The 19,805-nt window shown below is 48.6% G+C and overlaps 1 protein-coding gene across 1 annotated transcript in view; it reads right to left on the reverse strand.

Moving 5' to 3' along the window:
• Positions 1-19,805, reverse strand: part of BSN (bassoon presynaptic cytomatrix protein) — a 196,166-nt gene that overhangs the window by 142,709 nt on the left and 33,652 nt on the right. Inside the window, exons 3-4 of the mRNA XM_040408639.1 lie at positions 11,402-11,850; positions 10,147-10,876 (exon numbers count right to left, since the gene is read on the reverse strand). Coding sequence (XP_040264573.1) covers positions 10,147-10,876; positions 11,402-11,850 — 1,179 coding nt within the window. The remainder of the gene's footprint in view (positions 1-10,146; positions 10,877-11,401; positions 11,851-19,805) is intronic.

A 19,805-nucleotide genomic window follows, 5' to 3' on the forward strand; every position in this document is an offset into this window, starting at 1 on the left:
GGTCAGATTTTATTGTTTATGCCTTTTTTTGCCTTTGTGGTTTTTACTATATTGGGAAGACCAATATCTTTACTACAGGTAACCAACTGTGTGTAATGGCTCCCCCGATCATCACACCAGCAGTTGTCAACCCTGCCATGAGAGGGTCATATGTGGTGGCAGGAAGTCCTGCACATATCACTGAGCTGTTAGTGTCCTTGTATCACTACTAGAGGTGGCCGACTGTCATATGCGATGGCTCCCCCGATCATCACACCAGCAGTTGTCAGCCCTGCCATAAGAGGAACACATGTGGTGGCAAGATGTCCTGCACATATCACTGAGCTGTTAGTGTCCCCTATCACTACAAGGGAGACTGACTGTATGTAATGGCTCCCCCGATCATCACACCAGCAGTTGTCAGTCCTGCTATGAGAGGAACACATGTGGCGGCAGGATGTCCTGCACATATCACTGAGCTGTCAGTGTCCTCGTATCTCTACTAGGGGTGACCGACTGTCATATGTGATGGTTCCCCCCCGATCATCACACCAGCAGTTGTCAGCCCTGCCATGAGAGGAACACATGTGGTGTCAGGATGTCCTGCACATATCACTGAGCTGTCAGGGTCCTCGTATCTCTACTAGGGGTGACCGACTGTCATATGAGATGGCTCCCTCGATCATCACACCAGCAGTTGTCAGCTCTGCCATGAGAGGAACACATGTGGTGTCAGGATGTCCTGCACATATCACTGAGCTGTCAGTGTCCTCATATCTCTACTAGGGGTGACGACTGTCGTATGCGATGGCTCCCCCGATCATCACACCAGCAGTTGTCAGCCCTGCTATGAGAGGACCACATGTGGTGTCAGGATGTCCTGCACATATCACTGAGCTGTCAGTGTCCTCGTATCTCTACTAGGGATGACCGACTGTCATATGCGATGGCTCCCCCGATCATCACACCAGCAGTTGTCAGCTCTGCCATGAGAGGACCACATGTGGTGGCAGGATGTCCTGGACATATCACTGAGCTGTTAGTGTCCTCGTATCACTGCTAGGGGTGACCGACTGTCATATGCGATGGCTTCCCCGATCATCACACCAGCAGTTGTCAGCCCTGCCATGAGAGGAACACATGTGGCGGCAGGATGTTGTCACGAGGGTATCAAGAGCCACGTCTGACTCCGTTATACCCGGGGTCAGGAGGTCGCAGCGGGTGGCTGCGCGCTCTATATCTAAAGATCACGTTGTTTCTTAGTGATTGTTTTCTGTGTTTGCCTTGCTATCCTTTTTGTCTCTCTCAGGGATCCGTAGCTTCTCCTCCTCAGCTGTTTCTTGTCTGCCACTCCCAACCTCCTTATATTCTCCCCTCACACTTCTCTAGTTGCCAGTTATAGAGCTTCCTGCCTGGACATCTATACTGACCCACTGGAGTGGTTAATCCTGGTTGTTGTTCCTGTGTGCTTCCCTCCGGATCCCTGTTGGGCTTCTTGTTGTCTCCTGTTGTCGTCCACCTGGGAATATATGTTGAGTCTGTGTTGTCTGTCCTCCCCTTGGTGTTTTCCCTTAGACTTAGTGGTGCGGACTAGTGTTCCCACCGCCCTGTTCACTATCTAGGGCTCAGCTTAGGGAAAGCCAGGGCTTTAGGCACGTGATCGGCGTACGGGTGAGGAACCCGTCTAGGGACGTCAGGGCAGCCAGGTGCCAGCCGCTAGGTGAGTCAGGGGTCACCACCTTCCCTCTCACTTGGGCAGGGCCTTCCTCGTTCCCTCCCTCTGTGTCACATATGTGATAGTCACGCCGACCGTGATATTATAACTGGCCTTTACTTTTTGAGAAAAAAAATAAAAATTTTTTTATTTTTGTTGTTTTTTTCCTCTACTTAGAATCCAATATGGATCCTATTGATGCCTTGGCAGAACAGCTTCAAAGCCTGTCTTTGGAGGTGGCAGGATTGAAGGCGTCTGTTCTCCAACAACAGCAGCAAATGCAGCAGACCGCACCCCCAGCGGTTGCTATGGGTAACCAGGTTGTTACAGAACCCAAGGTTGTTCTTCCTGACAGATTTTCTGGGGGAAGGGACAAATTTGCGACGTTCCGTGAGGCCTGCAAATTATATTTTAAGTTGCGCCCTTACTCCTCAGGTAATGAAGAACAGCGGGTAGGGATTGTCATTTCCCTGCTTCAGGGGGATCCGCAATCCTGGGCGTTCTCGTTACCCCCTGGTTCTCAGGCTCTTCGGTCAGTGGAGGGATTTTTTGGGGCTTTGGGTCTCATATATGATGACCCTGACCGAGTCGCCCTGGCTGAGTCGAAGTTACGGAGACTCCTACAGGGAGATCGGTCAGCAGAGGAATATTGCTCAGAGTTCCGTAGGTGGGCTACGGATACTCAGTGGAACGACCCGGCTCTCAGGAGTCAGTTCTGCTCTGGGTTATCTGAAAGGGTTAAGGATGCACTGGCGCTGTATGAGACCCCCCTTTCCCTTGATGCTGTTATGTCCCTCTCTATCAGAATAGATAGGCATCTTAGGGAGAGATCGAAAATTCCGGAGCAATTGGTAACCCCTCCCAAGCAACAATTAGTCTGTACTGACTTAGATGAGCCTATGCATCTAGGCGGAACTTCTCGTCAGGTCCGTCCTCCTGAGGCTCGCCGTAGGGGGGGGGGCTTGTTTTTTCTGTGGGGGGAAGGGTCATTTCATTAATGTCTGTCCCTCCTTTCTCAAAAACAAAAGACCGTCGGAAAACTACTAACCCCGGGCTGTGCGGAGGATGTCAGCCGGGGGGTATACGTTTCCTCCATACGAACATCTCAATTTGTGTTGCCAGCGGTTATTGTTTTTGGTGATAAGACGGAGACTATTTCTTTCTTTCTAGACAGTGGAGCAGGGGTAAATTTGATTGATGCCCATTTTGCCCGCACTATGGGTTTGTCTCTCTGCACGCTGCAGAGACCCATTCCCATATTCGCTATTGATTCTGCTCCTCTGTCTCAGAGAAACCTCACCCACATTGTTCATAATTTACACCTTCGGGTAGGGGACCACCATAATGAGTGTCTTTCATGTTACGTTCTGGAGGGCCTTCCCTCTCCGGTGGTATTGGGTCTTCCCTGGTTGGTAGCGCACAATCCAGTGGTGGATTGGCAGGCCAGGGAGATATTGGAGTGGAGTGAGCATTGCAGAGAGAATTGCTTAAATAACAATTGCTTAATCGCCTCCATAGCTTCCCTACCTACATTTATTTCGGACTTTGAGGACGTTTTTTCTGAAAAGGGTTGTCAGAAGCTACCACCTCATCGTCCATATGATTGCCCGGTTAACCTGATTCCCGATGCAAAATTACCCAAGTCCAGGTTGTATAATCTTTCGGGTCCCGAGAGACAAGCCATGAAAGATTATATCTCCGAGAGTCTGGCTAAGGGACACATCAGACCCTCTTCTTCACCCGTGGCTGCAGAGTTTTTCTTTGTTAAAAAGAAAGATGGGGGCCTGCGTCCTTGCCTAGATTTCCGTGAGTTAAACCAGATAACCATCCGAGACCCATACCCTCTTCCTCTCATTCCTGACCTTTTTAATCAGATTGCGGGTGCTAGGTGGTTCTCCAAACTTGATCTTAGGGGGGCCTACAATCTGATTCGTATCAGGGAAGGGGATGAGTGGAAGACAGCTTTTAACACCCCTGAGGGGCATTATGAAAATCTAGTTATGCCTTTCGGTCTGACCAATGCCCCTGCTGTCTTCCAACATTTCGTTAATGATATTTTTAGTCATCTCATCGGCAGGTTTGTAGTCATATACCTAGATGATATCTTAATTTATTCGGCTGATCTGAAATCACATGAGGTGCATGTCAGGCAAGTACTGCAGGTCTTACGGACGAATAAATTATATGCGAAAATTGAAAAATGTGTCTTCGCCGTTCAGGAAATACAGTTCCTGGGATATCTATTATCTGCTTCAGGTTTCCGTATGGATCCTGGGAAGGTCCAGGCAATTTTAGATTGGGATCTTCCTGAGAACCTTAAAGCCCTACAACGGTTTTTGGGTTTCGCAAATTTCTATAGAAAGTTCATTAAAAATTATTCAGTGATCGTTAAACCCCTTACCGACATGACTAGGAAGGGGACGGATTTTTCTAAATGGTCTGGCGCCGCTAAAGATGCATTTTCCTCTCTAAAGGAGAGGTTTACCTCGGCACCTGTTCTAATTCAACCTGATGTCTCCCAGCCTTTTATTGTTGAGGTAGATGCGTCAGAGGTGGGAGCTGTATTGTCTCAGGGTCCGTCTCCTGGCAAATGGCGTCCTTGCGCTTTCTTTTCCAAAAAATTATCTTCTGCAGAGAAGAATTATGATGTTGGAAATAGGGAACTGTTGGCGATTAAGCTGGCGCTTGAAGAGTGGCGTCACTTCTTAGAGGGAGCAATCCACCCCGTCACGGTGATTACGGATCACAAGAACCTTCTGTACCTAGAATCGGCTAAGCGTCTCACCCCTAGACAAGCTAGGTGGTCGCTATTCTTTACCAGATTTAACTTTGTAATCACCTATCGTCCTGGGGCAAAAAATACCAAGGCAGACGCATTATCTCGTAGTTTCCCTGGAGGGGGTAATGCTAGTGATCCGGTACCTATTTTACAAAGAGGAGTGGTTGTCTCTGCTGTACACTCTGTTCTAGAGGGAAAGGTGTTAGAGGCTCAGGGGGACGCCCCGGCCTCTTGCCCCTCAGAGAAATTGTTTGTACTGTTAAACCTGCGTCTTGAATTATTAAAAGAACATCATAATTCGGCACTTGCTGGACACCCGGGTAGTAAAGCAACCTTGGAGCTTTTATCTCGTCGTTTTTGGTGGCCAAGGTTGCGTCAGGATGTAATGGATTTGGTGTCTACTTGCTCTACTTGTGCACGCGCGAAAGTCTCTCATACACGTCCAGCAGGGTCTTTATTGCCTCTTTTTATCCCCAATAGGCCATGGACACATCTGTCAATGGATTTCATCACTGACTTACCGTTGTCGGCGGGTAAAACAGTTATCTTGGTAGTAGTAGACAGGTTTAGCAAAATGGTACACTTTATTGCACTACCCGCACTTCCTAATGCTAAAACTCTTGCTCAGGTGTTTATCAGTGAAATCGTGAAGCTTCACGGGGTCCCTTCCGATGTGGTTTCGGATCGGGGAACCCAGTTTATTTCTAAGTTTTGGAAAGCTTTTTGTTCCCGTTTGGGGGTTCACTTGTCCTTTTCCTCAGCTTTCCATCCTCAGTCGAATGGACAGACTGAGCGTACCAACCAAAACCTAGAAACATATTTAAGGTGTTTTGTGTCTGAAAACCAAGAGTTGTGGTCATCATATTTACCGTTAGCTGAGTTTGCCATAAATAATCATTATCAGGAGTCCACTGGCAAGTCACCATTCCTTGGTGCATACGGTTTTCATCCCCAATTTTGTACTTTCAAAGAGGGGGGGTCTTCTGGGGTTCCCGAAGAGGAAAGGTTTTCTTCATCTCTTTCTTCGGTATGGCAGAAGGTGCAAGTTAACTTGAAAAAGATGAGTGGTAAATATAAATGCATGGCCGATAAGAAACGGTCGCCAGGTCCGGACCTAGGGGTGAATGACTATGTGTGGTTGTCTACTAGGAATATTAAGTTGAAGGTTCCCTCTTGGAAACTGGGTCCTAGGTTCATTGGTCCCTATAAAATAGTAGCCGTCATTAACCCTGTGGCTTTTCGCCTGGAGCTACCTCAGACTTTTAAGATCCATAACGTCTTCCATAAATCGTTACTTAAGAAGTATGTTCCACCTCTAGAACCATCACCGCTGCCACCTCCTCCTGTTATTGTGGATGGTAATCTGGAGTTTCAAATAGCCAGAATTGTTGATTCTCGTCGGGTCCGCCGCTCTCTTCAGTATCTGGTGCATTGGAGGGGTTACGGTCCCAAGGAAAGAATGTGGGTTCCAGCGTCAGAGGTAAACGCCAACAAGTTAATTCAGGCTTTCCATGCCTCTCATCCGGAGAGACCTGGTCCTGAGTGTCCGGAGGCCCCTCGTGAAAGGGGGGGTACTGTCACGAGGGTATCAAGAGCCACGTCTGACTCCGTTATACCCGGGGTCAGGAGGTCGCAGCGGGTGGCTGCGCACTCTATATCTAAAGATCACGTTGTTTCTTAGTGATTGTTTTCTGTGTTTGCCTTGCTATCCTTTTTGTCTCAATCAGGGATCCGTAGCTTCTCCTCCTCAGCTGTTTCTTGTCTGCCACTCCCAACCTCCTTATATTCTCCCCTCACTCTTCTCTAGTTGCCAGTTATAGAGCTTCCTGCCTGGACATCTATACTGACCCACTGGAGTTGTGAATCCTGGTTGTCGTTCCAGAGTGCTACCCTCCGGATCCCTGTTGGGCTTCTTGTTGTCTCCTGTTGTCGCCCACCTGGGATTATATGTTGAGTTTGTATTGTCTGTCCTTCCCTTGGTGTTTTCCTTTAGAGCTAGTGGTGCGGACTAGTGTTCCCACCGCCCTGTTCACTATCTAGGGCTCAGCTCAGGGAAAGCCAGGGCTTTAGGCACGTGATCGGCGTACGGGTGAGGAACCCGTCTAGGGACGTCAGGGCAGCCAGGTGCCAGCCGCTAGGTGAGTCAGGGGTCACCACCTTCCCTCTCACTTGGGCAGGGCCTTCCTTGTTCCCTCCCTCTGTGTCACGTATGTGATAGTCACGCCGACCGTGATAGATGTCCTGCACATATCACTGAGCTGTTAGTGTCCTCGTATCACTGCTAGGGGTGACCGACTGTCATATGCGATGGCTTCCCCGATCATCACACCAGCAGTTGTCAGCCCTGCCATGAGAGGAACACATGTGGTGTCAGGATGTCCTGCACATATCACTGAGCTGTCAGTGTCCTCGTATCTCTACTAGGGGTGACCGGCTGTCATATGTGATGGCTCCCCCGATCATCACACCAGCAGTTGTCAGCTCTGCCATGAGAGACAATACATGTGGTGTCAGGATGTCCTGCACATATCATTGAGTTTTTAGTGTCCTTGTATCACTGCTAGGGGTGACCGACTGTCATATCCGATGGCTTCCCCGATCATCACACCAGCAGTTGTCAGCTCTGCCATGAGAGACAATACACGTGGTGTCAGGATGTCCTGCACATATCATTGAGTTTTTAGTGTCCTTGTATCACTACTAGGGGTGACGACTGTCATATGCGATGGCTCCCCCGATCATCACACCAGCAGTTGTCAGCCCTGCCATGAGAGGACACATGTGGTGTCAGGATGTCCTGCACATATCATTGAGTTTTTAGTGTCCTCGTATCTCTACTAGGGGTGACCGACTGTCATATCCGATGGCTCCCCCGATCATCACACCAGCAGTTGGGGCTGTGTGTCGCTCCACAGTAAAGGCAGGATTGAAGCTCTCACCATGACGCCTTCATAGTGGAACCAGACCGGAGTCAGATCCCAAACAGAACCTCTGTTCCGCTCTAAAGAATATACGGTTCCAGTCCCTAACAGTTCAGGTTTCTCATTCACGACACCACAGCAAACAAAGGTGACACACTATATACAGTACACTATACACAGTGCACACACTATATACACTACACACACTATATACAGTGCACACACTATATACATACACTATATACAGTGCACACACTATATACATACACTATATACAGTGCACACACTATATACATACACTATATACAGTACAACACTATATACAGTACACACACTATATACAGTACACACACTATATACAGTACACACTATATACAGACACTATATACAGTACACACACTATATACAGTACACACTATATACAGACACTATATACAGTACACACTATATACAGTACACACTATATACATACACTATATACAGTGCACACACTATATACAGACACTATATACAGTACACACACTATATACAGTACACACTATATACAGTACACACACTATATACATACACTATATACAGTGCACACACTATATACAGACACTATATACAGTACACACACTATATACAGTACACACACTATATACAGTACACACACTTTATACAGACACTATATACAGTACACACTATATACAGACACTATATACAGTACACACTATATACAGTACACACACTATATACAGTACACACACTACATACAGACACTATATACAGTACACACGATATACAGTACACACACTATATACAGTACACACACTCTATACAGACACTATATACAGTACACACTATATACAGACACTATATACAGTACACACTATATACAGTACACACACTATATACAGTACACACTATACACAGTGCACACACTATATACACTACACACACTATATACAGTACACACACTATATACAGTACACACACTATATACAGTACACACTATACACAGTGCACACACTATATACACTACACACACTATATACACTACACACACTATATACAGTACACACACTCTATACAGACACTATATACAGTACACACACTATATACAGTACACACTATACACAGTGCACACACTATATACACTACACACACTATATACAGTACACACACTATATACAGTACACACACTATATACATACACTATATACAGTGCACACACTATATACAGACACTATATACAGTACACACACTATATACAGTACACACACTATATACAGTACACACACTATATACAGACACTATACAGTACACACTATATACAGACACTATATACAGTACACACTATATACAGTACACACACTATATACAGTACACACACTACATACAGACACTATATACAGTACACACTATATACAGTACACACACTATATACAGTACACACACTCTATACAGACACTATATACAGTACACACTATATACAGACACTATATACAGTACACACTATATACAGTACACACACTATATACAGTACACACACTATATACAGTACACACTATACACAGTGCACACACTATATACACTACACACACTATATACAGTACACACACTCTATACAGACACTATATACAGTACACACACTATATACAGTACACACTATACACAGTGCACACACTATATACACTACACACACTATATACAGTACACACACTCTATACAGACACTATATACAGTACACACACTATATACAGCCGTCCATTACAGCTTTTGTTTTGGAGTCAAACATGTGGATCTCTCTGTATTCTGCTGAAAGCGGCGCTGTACAATTCACCCCCACAGCTCATTAACCACACCCACTACTAATAAACCACACTTATATCTCATTAACCACAGCTACTTCTAATAAACCACACCCACGGCTTATTAACCACACCCACTACTAATAAACAAAACCCATGGCTCATTAACCACAGCTACTTCTAATAAACCACACCCATGGCTCATTAACCACACCCACTAATAATAAACCATGCCCACAGCTCATTAACCACACCCACTACTGAGGGGGTGCAGACTGCTGGACACGGCTGCCCTCCAGCACCTCACACAATATACCTGTCACGATGAGTGTGGGGGGAAAACTCCACACTGAACACAGGAGGGAAGGGGAACAGTAACTGGGCCTGGAAACTAGGGAGGGAACAGGTCACCTCCTAAACAACCCCAAACCGGGCCCTATCAATATGAATAGACCCTGAAGGTAGGAGTATTCATATGCAGGATACCTAGGCCCTTATTTCCTTATAAGGCCCTGGAATAAGGTTAGGACCAGAGACAACCCATTCCTCCCAAGATGGACGAATGGAAGTCTCTGTCTCAGGCCCAGATACAAACAACAGGGAATATAACAAACACAAACAAACGCGACACTTTACTTCTGTAGAGATGGAAGAGCAGGAACACCAGAGACGACCTCACACCAGCTCAGCCAAACCCAAATGAAGCTATCTACCGCATAGTCAGAAGGCTGGGGTTAGACTATAAAGGGTAGAAGTGATGACCACTGAGCAACAGCTGAGAAAAGGGAAGTGGTCATTAACCCTATCAACACTGAATCAAGAGAAATCAAAGAGGCTGCTAGATTCCTCTACGCTCAGCCAGTCTCCTTGATCTCCTGACATCAGTCACCTGAGGGACCGTGACAATACCTGCATCAGGTGAGGCACACATTACAGTACATCAGACACGGGGTCACTTACTTCCACCAGGTGGGGTGTCGGATTGAAGCCGCAGAGGTTGCACACTTGCTTCTTGCAGGAGGTGCAGCTGTTGTAGTTGGGGGGGTCGCTGGATCCCACAGTCAGTTCAGTTTTGCACAATGGGCACATGACTTTCGGCACATCCTTTGGCTTAATGTGTTCACTCCTCCCGGGTTTGTGAAGAGGGGAGCCCTCACCCCTGCCAGTGGGTGCTGACCCCTGGGGTTTTGTGCCCAAGTCCTTGCTTGCATCACTAAACACTATTTTTGGAGGCACTTTGCCCGGGGACTGCTGAGTTTGTGGGGTTGGTTCAGGGACTGATATCAATGTGCTTGCCTGGTTCAAGAGTGAAGCTCCAAAACCAAAGAGCTTTCCTGTCAGCCCCTCCTGGGCCTGCTCTGGGGCTCCATAGACAGCAGCGGCAGGAGTTTTTGCTGGAGACCCTCCCAGGCTCTTTCTCTGCTCGCCCATGGTCAGTTTTCCTGGAGAGTGCTGAGGGGAGTTCCTCTGAGCCTCCAGAGGAGCAGAAGCTTTTGCTTGTCCTTGGCTGATTTGATCTCTCTGTTGGGTGGCTTGAGGTTTTCCATGTGGATGTGATGCAGTGAGGCCCTCAACCTGCCCCAGGGATGTCTCCACACCACTCTTTACCTGAAACTGGTACTGGGTTTGGGGCTTCTGTTGGGCTTGGGATTTACTTTGAGCTTGGGGCTGGTACTGGGCCTTCTGGGGGCTTTGATCTTGGGATAGACCTTGAGGATGTTGGGAACGATGCTGCTGTTGGGTTTGAGAAAGGAGCTGTGGGTGGTGCTGGGATGGAGGGGGCTGTGGATGGTGCTGGGATGGAGGGGGCTGCTGATGGTGCTGGGATGGAGGGGGTTGTGGGTGGTGCTGGGATGGAGGGGGCTGTGCATGGTGCTGGGATGGAGGGGGCTGTGGATGGTGCTGTGATGGAGGGGGCTGTGGATGGTGCTTGGATGGAAGGGGCTGTGGGTGGTGCTGGGATGGAGGGGGCTGTGGGTGGTGCTGGGATGGAGGGGGCTGTGGGTGGTGCTGGGATGGAGGGGGCTGCGGGTGGTGCTGGGATGGAGTGGGCTGTGGATGGTGCTGGGATGGAGGGGGCTGTGGATGGTGCTGGGACGGAGGGGGCTGTGGATGGTGCTGGGACAGAGGGGGCTGTGGATGGTGGTGGGATGGAAGAGGATGTGGGTGGTGCTGGGACACAGGGAGCTGCGGGTGGTGCTGGGACAGAGGGGGCTGCGGGTGGTGCTGGGACGGAGGGGGCTGCGGGTGGTGCTGGGACGGAGGGGGCTGCGGATGGTGCTGGGACGGAGGGGGCTGCGGGTGGTGCTGGGACAGAGGGGGCTGCGGATGGTGCTGGGACGGAGGGGGCTGCGGGTGGTGCTGGGACGGAGGGGGCTGCGGATGGTGCTGGGACGAAGGGGGCTGCGGGTGGTGCAGGGATGAAGAAGGCTGATGAACAGGTGGCAGCTGTTGTTTATGTGGCGCTGCTGGAGGTGGAGAATGTGACAGCGGGAACTGATGAAGAGACTGTGACAGAGTTGGAGGTTTCGTCTGCTTGGCTGGAGACAGTGAAGGAGACAGGGGAGAGTGGAGCTGCTGCTGGCTCTTCGACCTGGTGGCGGTGGTCATGTCCATCCCAAGAGCCCTCTGCATCTGGCAATTGAGGCACAGCCATTCCTTCACCTACGAGAAAGTGAGCAGACAGAAGTCAGTGAGAAATAGAGGGACTGACAACCTGACATGTACAGCATCAGTGAAGACATTTTTGCATCGCTCACATGTGTACAGTATGCAGGAGCGGCGCCACCCTATCAGAGCACCTGAACAGCTGCCCCACCCACACCCGCTGACTGCTCATTCCGGGAAGGACGCAGGGTCTCCAGGACGTGTTGATCCATCGCTGGGGAGACTCGGAGACACGCGAACATCTGAATAGACATGATTCGAGAGGCCAAGTGAAAACTGCACCTCTTTTCATTACTGCCACCCAAGGAAATGGTGCCACTGGCGAACACTGACACGTTACACGTTAATCAGCGCAGCGCACACAGATCCTCGCCAGGAATTGAGAAATGACATGGCGGTCAACGAACAGGGAGCAAAAACCCCTCCCCGCAAACCGTCCGCTTATCCCATCTGCCCCCTGCAGCAGCTTCCCATCAGGACGTGTCTGGAGTCAGACCCAAACCACAGCAAAGCATCAGCTCCAAGAGACACCAAAGGACTAAAAAAATCAGGCCGGATCTTGGTTCTGATCCGCATGGAGTGCGACATCAATCATCATGAGCAAAGACTTCAGCAAGCAGTCAAGACACTGCCCAGTACAACCAACACAGGTCTAGCACAACCAGCATAAGTCCAGAACAACCAGCATGGGTCCAGAACAACCAGCACGGGTCCAGAACAACCAGCACAGGTCCAGTACAACCAGCACAAGTCCAGTACGACCAGCACAAATGCAGTACAACCAGCACGGGTCCAGTACAACCAGCACGGGTCCATTACAACCAGCACAGGTCCAGTACAACCAACACAGGTGCAGTACAACCAGCAAGGGTCCAGTACAACCAGCAAGGGTTAAGTACAACCAGCAGGGGTCCAGTACAACCAGCACGGGTCCAGTACAACCAGCACAGGTCCAGTACAACCAGCACGGGTCCAGTACAACCAGCACAGGTCCAGTACAACCAGCACAAGTCCAGTACGACCAGCACAAATGCAGTACAACCAGCACGGGTCCAGTACAACCAGCGCAGGTCCAGTACAACCAGCACGGGTCCATTACAACAAGCACGGGTCCAGAACAACCAACACAGGTGCAGTACAACCAGCAAGGGTCCAGTACAACCAGCACGGGTCCAGTACAACCAGCAAGGGTCCAGTACAACCAGCAAGGGTCCAGTACAACCAGCACGGGTCCAGTACAACCAGCACAGGTCCAGTACAACCAGCACGGGTATAGTACAACCAACACGGGTCCAGTACAACCAGCACGGGTCCAGTACAACCAACACAGGTCCAGTACAACCAACACAGGTCCAGTAAAACTAACACAGGTCCAGTACAACTAACACAGGTCTAGTACAACCAGCACAGGTCCAGAACAACCAGCACGGGTCCGGAACAACCAGCACGGGTCCGGTACAACCAGCACGGGTCCAGTACAACCAGCACGGGTCCAGTACAACCAACACAAGTCCAGTACAACTAGCAAAGGTCCAATAAAACCAGTACAGTTCAAGGAAAACCAGCACAGGTCTAGTAAAAAACAGCACATGTCCAATACAACCAGCACAGGTCCAGTACAACCAGCACAGGTCCAGTACAACCAGCACAGGTCCAGTAAAACAAAAAAGGTCCAGTATAAACATCACAGGTCCAGTAAAACCAGCATAGGTCCAGTATCATGTGATAAGATAAAGCCAGATGGACTCCAACTGAGAATAAACTCACACCACTTCATGTCACTACCCACCCACCTACCACCCACTAATTATCCTCCTCCATCCAACTACCACCCACTCCTTATCGCCCCCCATCCAACTACTACCCACTCCTCATCATCCCCCATCCAACTACTACCCACTCCTCATCATCCCCCATCCAACTACTACCCACTCCTTATCATCCCACATCTAATTACACCCACTCCTTATCATCCCCATACAACTACCACCCACTCCTTATCATCCCCATCCAACTACCACCCACTCCTTATCATCCCTATCCAACTACCACCCACTCCTTATCATCCCCATCCAACTACCACCCACTCCTTATCATCCACATCCAACTACCACCCACTCCTTATCATCCCTATCCAACTACCACCCACTCCTTATCATCCCCATCCAACTACAACCCACTCCTTATCATCCCTATCCAACTACTACCCACTCCTTATCATCCCCATACAACTACCACCCACTCCTTATCATCCCCATCCAACTACCACCCACTCCTTATCATCCCTATCCAACTACCACCCACTCCTTATCATCCCCATCCAACTACCACCCACTCCTTATCATCCACATCCAACTACCACCCACTCCTTATCATCCCTATCCAACTACCACCCACTCCTTATCATCCCCATCCAACTACAACCCACTCCTTATCATCCCTATCCAACTACCACCCACTCCTTATCATCCCTATCCAACTACCACCCACTCCTTATCATCCACATCCAACTACCACCCACTCCTTATCATCCACATCCAACTACCACCCACTCCTTATCATCCCCATCCAACTACCACCCAATACTTATCACCCCCCATCCCACTACCACCCACTCCTTATAATCCCCAACCAACTACTACCCACTCCTTATCACCCCCCAATCCAACTACCACTCACCCCTTATCATTCTCACCAAAATACCACCCACTCTTTATCATCCCCATCCAACTACTACCCACTCCTTATCATCTCATATCCACATACAACCCACTCTTTTTCATCCCCAACCAAATACCACCCAATCATTATCATTTCCCGTTACCAGCAACTCCTTATCACCCCCCCATCCAACTACCACCCACTTCTTATAATCTCCAAACCACTAACACCCACTCCTTATCACCCCCATCCAACTACCACCCACTCCTTATTATCCCCCATCAAACTACCACCCACTCCTTATCACCCCCCATCCACGTACAACCCACTCCTTTTCATCCCCAACCAAATACCACCCACTCATTATCATCCCCATCCAACTACCACCCACTCCTTATCATCCCCATACAACTACCACACACTCCTTATCACCCCTATCCAACTACAACCCACTCATCATCCCCCATCCAACTACCACCCACTCCTTATCATCCCCCATCCAACTACCACACACTCCTTATCACCCCTATCCAACTACAACCCACTCATCATCCCCCATCCAACTACCACCCACTCCTTATCATCCCCCATCCAACTACCACCCATTCCTTATCACCCCATATCCACGTACAACCCACTCCTTATCATCCCCCATCCAACTACCACCCATTCCTTATCACCCCATATCCACGTACAACCCACTCCTTTTCATCCCCAACCAAATACCACCCACTCCTTATCATCCCCCATCCAACTACCACCCACTCCTTATCATCCCCATCCAACTAGCACTCACTCCTTATCATCCCCATCCAACTACCACCCACTCCTTATCCCCATCCAACTAGCCCCCACTCCTTATCATCCCCATCCAACTACCACCCACTCCATAACATCCCCATCCGACTAGCACCCACTCCTTATCATCCCCCATCCAACTAGCACTCACTCCTTATCATCCCCATCCAACTAGCTGTCACGGTCTCACCCGTGACAAGTGTTAGACGATCTGAGAGACTGGCTGCATGTGAGTGATCTGACAGCCTCTTTTGGTTTTACTTGTGTCAGTGTTGATGCCAATATGAGCACACCTCTTGTTTCAGGTGTAGCTGTGTGCTCATTAAGCTGTGTGGTCATTACTACTCCCTATTTAGTCTGGCGTCACCCATCACACTATGCGGTTGATAGCTCCATTCTGGTTGTGGAAGGTGTTGGTGTCTGGATCTCGGCGGAGTTCCTGCTTTTCCATTTACCCGGAGATAAGTGTCTTTTCCTTGTTTGTATTTAGTTGTTATTTCCCTGTCTTTTGGTGTTAGGCCTGAGGTAGACTCCTGTACTCTCAGCTGGGAAGGAGCAGGTCGTCTGTGGACCTGCCACTATCTCCAGGGATCACCCAGGCTACTAGGTTCCTGCGAATGAACACTCCTACCATTGAGGTCTGTTCATTCTGATAGCAGTCAGGGCTCGGGTTAGGATTTCATTAGGTGGTGACCTTTCCCCTTTTTCTAGCTTTCAGACCTGATACATTGTCTCTCCCTCTTGTGTTTGTATGGAGTTCGCCTTCCACACCACGCCGTGACATTATCAACCGCCAAAAAGGCCATTTTGTTTGTGTCAGTGCGGCGATGGATCCGATCTCTGCACTGGTCGGACAACTACAGGGGTTGTCCTTGGAGGTAGCTGACCTCTGCAAAAGCAGATCCAGAGACCTCAGGCGGCTGGTTCCTGGCCTGAACCTAAGGTTGCTCTCCCAGACAGATTTTCCAGGGGCAGTGACAATTTCATTTTGTTTAAGGAGTCGTGCAAATTATATTTTAAGTTACGCCCTCACTCTTCTGGTGATGAGAGTCAAAGAGTGGGTATAATCATGTCATTGCTTAAAGGAGACGCCCAGGCTTTGGCTTTTTCTTTGCTGACCGGATCGCAGTCCCTCCGGTCGGTAGATGAGTTTTCAGAGCTCTGGGTCTGATCTACAATGACCTGGATCGGATTTCCCTGGCCAAGTTGCGTGGCTTACGGCAGGGGAAGCGGTCTGCTGAGATCTATTGCTCTGAATTTAGGAGATGGTCTACGGATACTGAGTGGAATGATCAGCAATCAGTAGACAATTCTGGCAGGGATTATCCGAGAGGCTGAAAGCCATTGGCCTTTCATCAAAATCCTGAGTCATTGGAGGCGGCTATGTCACTTGCTGTACGAATTGATAGACGTCAGAGAGAGATCTAGGGTCTCTCACTCTCAGGATGTACTATCATATGAGGTGGCGGCTTCCTCTGACACTTGTCTGGTTTTTGTCTGGTGACGAACCCATACAGTTGAGGAGAGCTACTCCTGGACCTGCTGACAAGAGTTTTAGTCATAAGAAGGGAGTCTGCTTTTTCTGTGGAAAATGGGGACATTTTGTTAATGTATGTCCTCACGTTCAGCGTCATGGTGAAAACAAAAGAAAAACATTTAATCCTCATCTTACTCTTGGTGGTGTGGTTGGGGAGTCAGAGAACTTACTTTTGTCATTTACCGGCGGTACACGATTTCTCCTGTCTGCCGATGTGGCGCTAGACTCCAAGACTGTGAGAATTGAGGCATTTATTGACAGTGGGGCAGGTGTTAACTTAGTTGATGGTCAGTTCGTCTGTATGCATGGGTTGACAAGTGCATTAGAGAAAAATATTTTGGTGTTTGCAATTGACTCCGCTCCACTTACTCAGAAATTCTTGTTGCAGGTGGTGCAGGACATCCGTTTGAGAGTGGGTGATTTTCATCAGGAATTCATCTCGTGTTTTGTGTTGGAGGGTCTGCCTGCTCCGTTGGTTTTGGGCTTGCCATGGTTAAGTAAACATAATCCTACCATTGATTGGCAAGCGAGGCAGATTCTCGATTGGAGAGATTATTGCATGGACAACTGTCTTAATACATCGCTTTCTGTTGTAACCACTAAAGCTGTACCCTCATTTATATCAGAATTTTCTGATGTATTTTCTGATAGTGGAGGCCAGGAATTACCTCCGCATAGGGAGTATGATTGTCCCATCAATCTTATTCCCAGAGCTTAGTTGCCCAAATCTCGGTTGTATAACCTTTCTGAACCCGAAAGAGCGACCATGCGAGAATATATCACCAAGAGTTTGGCTAAGGGACATATCAGACCGTCTAATTTCCCAGTAGCTGTGGGGTTTTTCTTTGTTAAAAAAAAGGACGGAACTCTTAGGCCATGTCTGGACTTCCGTAAACTGAATCGTATTACTGTCCTTGATCCGTATCCCCTTCCCTTGATCCCAGATTTGTTTAATCAGATTGTCGGTGCCAAGGTGTTCTCCAAGTTGGATTTGAGGGGGGCATATAATCTGGTAAGGATCAAGGAGGGGGACGAATGGAAGATGGCATTTTATACTCCTGAGGGTCATTTTGAGAATCTGGTCATGCCTTTTGGGTTAACCTATGCTCCTGCGGTTTTTTAACACTTTGTTAATGACTTCTTTCATCATCTGGTGGGGAGGTTTGTTGTGGTGTTCTAGGATGATATACAAATGTATTTTCCCGACATGGAGACTCATCAGTATCATGTGAGACAGGTGTTACAGATCCTAAGAGAGAATAAGTTATATGCTAAGATGGAAAAGTGTGTATTTGCAGTTCAGGAAGTGCAATTCTTGGGTTAACTACTCTCATTTTCAGGTTTTCGGGTGGATCCTGAGAAGGTCCGCGCTGTGCTGGACTGGGATCGTCCCCGAAAATTTGAAAGCACTTATGTGGTTTTTGGAGTTCACCAACTACTACCGTAAATTCATTTTGAAATACTCGACTGTGGTTAAACCTTTAACGGACATGACTAGGAGAGGTTCGGATGTCTCAGTCTGGTCTGATGCGGCATTACAAGACTTTGCAGCGGTGAAGGAGTGTTTTGCTTCAGCTCCTATAATGGTGCAACTGGATGTGTCGTTCATTGTGAAAGTTGACGCATCCGAGGTAGGGGTAGGAGCGGTCTTGTCGCAGGGTCCTTCACCCAGTAAATGGCGCCCATGTGCATTCTTCTCTAAGAAACTCTCGGACGCTGAAAGAAATTATGACGTGGGTAATAGGGAATTGCTGGCCATTAAGTAGGCTTTTGAGGAATGGTGCCATCGGTTGGAAGGAGCAATTCATCCTATTACTGTGCTTACTGATCACAAAAATCTGGCCTACCTGGAGTCGGCTAAGCAACTAAACCCAAGGCAGGCCAGATGGTCATTGTTTTTTACCATATTTAATTTCATTGTCACCTACCGCCCTAGGGTTAAGAACGTCAAGGCTGATGCTTTGTCACGTAGCTTCCCTGGGGAAGGTGATTCAGAAGATCCTGCTCCGATATTGTCCGAAGGGGTAGTTATATCCGCTCTATACCCCGACCTTAAGGCAGAGGTGTTGGAGGCCGAGGGAGATGCACCAGATTCTTGCCCTCCAGGGAAGTTGTTTGTTCCTTCTGAATTACGGCACAAGGAACATCACTTGTGGCAATGTGAACATTGAGGTGTTGTTTCCCCAGGTTCCAGTCCGGGATTTGAGGCATGCTCATGTCCAGGGATCCTATTTAATCCTGCTACTGGATCCTGGGTGTGGCTCACTCTGGAGAGTCTGTGTGCAGCCGAGGCCTGGGAGGGCTCTGTCTGTGTGGTCTCAGCTGAGGGACCACGAGGCTGGGAGATAGCCTGGAGTTGGGGGGACTACTGAGCCCCAATCCCCCACAAGAAGCAGTGAACTAGAGACAGTGGGCGTACTGTGCTCTGTACAGCCAGGAGGCTGTGGGACATTGGCTGACAAAGCCGCACGAGTTCACAGGGTGTGAACAAGGACTTAGGTGAGTCAGGAAACTCTGTGTTAGTTAGAGCCTAGCCGGGCAAGTGTTTGTTATTTTATGTGGATGTCACATGTGTTAGGTGAAGCTGCGACTTCATGATGACCTGTATTGGTTGGAGTGTAAAATAAATGCACTGTTTGGACCTGAAACCTGGTGTCCTAAAGTCGTATCTGTGAGAATGACCCCCGAATAAGAGGCGATCCCTTACAATTGGTGTCGGATGCGGGCAGGTGTCCCTGCTGATAAGTAAAAGTGCTGGAAGCCTGCTGGTGTGCAGGAGCAGCGGCTGCTGGAAAACTGCTGGTGTTAATCTGGTCATTTTTTTTTCTGTGGTGCACACTGTGCAGGATTTAAAGGGCCAGAAGCCAGTGAGAGAGACTGACCTGTTTGGAAGGACTGTCAGTTGATATGGGGTGGATGGAGGATTTCACCAAGCAGCTTATGCGGGCCAATCTGA

Source organism: Bufo bufo, chromosome 9 (genome assembly GCF_905171765.1).
Source record: "Bufo bufo chromosome 9, aBufBuf1.1, whole genome shotgun sequence".
Classification (NCBI taxonomy): Eukaryota; Metazoa; Chordata; class Amphibia; order Anura; family Bufonidae; genus Bufo; species Bufo bufo.